Source organism: Sinocyclocheilus rhinocerous, unplaced genomic scaffold, assembly GCF_001515625.1.
Source record: "Sinocyclocheilus rhinocerous isolate Xijiao unplaced genomic scaffold, SAMN03320098_v1.1 scaffold2385, whole genome shotgun sequence".
NCBI lineage: Eukaryota > Metazoa > Chordata > Actinopteri > Cypriniformes > Cyprinidae > Sinocyclocheilus > Sinocyclocheilus rhinocerous.
In genome coordinates this window covers 434,953-436,132 of record NW_015667271.1, presented here as the reverse complement: position 1 = coordinate 436,132, position 1,180 = coordinate 434,953, and the positions used below count along the sequence as shown (strand labels likewise).

The following is a 1,180-nucleotide window of genomic DNA, read 5'->3' as shown; positions in this document are numbered from 1 at the left end:
TGTTTTTTTAACCTTAAACCGCATAAACACATTTCATTACACCAAATACACAAAATAATGTTCTTTTTAGCAGCATCATATGACCCCTTTAATATCCTAATGATTTTTGGCATAAAAGAAAAATCAATAATTTTGACCCATACAATGTATTTTTGGCTATTGCTACAAATATACCCCAGCGACTTAAGACTGGTTTTGTGCTCCAGGGTCACATATTACAAAAGATTTCCATTCAAATAAATGCTGTCTATTCATCAAAGAATCTTGAAAAATGGTATCATGATTTACACAAGAATATTAAGCAGCACAACTGTTTTCAACTTTGATAATAATATGAAATGTTTCTTGAGCACCGATCAGCATATTAGAATGATTTCTTATGGATCTTGTGACACTGAAGACTGAAGTAGAATAGAAAACAGTTGTAATAGTATCTGATAACATTACTGTCTTTACTGTATTTTTGATCAAATAAATGCAGCCTTCGTGAGCAGTTCTTTCAAAAACACAATCTTATTAACCCCAAACTTTTGAACGGTAGTACAAAGTACAATTCAATATGTCTCTACCTCATAGTCCTCCATCATTTTCCTTATTCCAGCTCCTTTCTGTCCTATGATGTAACGATGAAGGTCATAGGAAACCTCAACATCAATCGTCACAGGAACTAAGGCCTAGAATGCAAAAAGGAAGGAAAAATGGGATAAAGAGAATGATCCACCACAGGACAAAAGAGACAGCTAGAATTTCCAGAATTCCTTACAAGTAAAGCTGCACGAGCCAGCTCACACTTTTCAGCTCGTCCCGTCACAGTGATGATATCGCACTTCCGAGGGATGAGGTCCGTATCCCCGTTCTCTTGAGATGCCGCTTCCTGAGCTGCCAGCCACAAAAACAAGAAATAATACAGCTCATAAATATTCTAGTCATCATTTAACAGAATGAAGAAAAGTCTCAACTAAGGAAGAGACCTGCAGACTCATCTCTGTCTGGAAATTTGATCTGAACTTCATGTTCCCGTGTAATTTGTTGTATTTTGCAGCCTTTAGGTCCCATGATGGCTCTGTGGTACCGCTGAGGAATCAACACCTCCACATTCACCTGTGACTCCTGATGACACATTAGCAGATAAATATAATCAATCAATCAATCAATCAATATACAATCAATATATATATAT

The 1,180-nt window shown here is 36.4% G+C and overlaps 1 protein-coding gene across 1 annotated transcript in view; it reads right to left on the bottom strand.

Annotated features, from left to right (window-relative positions):
* LOC107733459 (vigilin-like) overlaps window positions 1-1,180 on the bottom strand; it is an 18,657-nt gene that overhangs the window by 5,159 nt on the left and 12,318 nt on the right. Inside the window, exons 20-22 of the mRNA XM_016545076.1 lie at window positions 972-1,110; window positions 764-879; window positions 570-674 (exon numbers count right to left, since the gene is read on the bottom strand). Of these exons, the coding sequence (XP_016400562.1) occupies window positions 570-674; window positions 764-879; window positions 972-1,110 (360 nt within the window). The remainder of the gene's footprint in view (window positions 1-569; window positions 675-763; window positions 880-971; window positions 1,111-1,180) is intronic.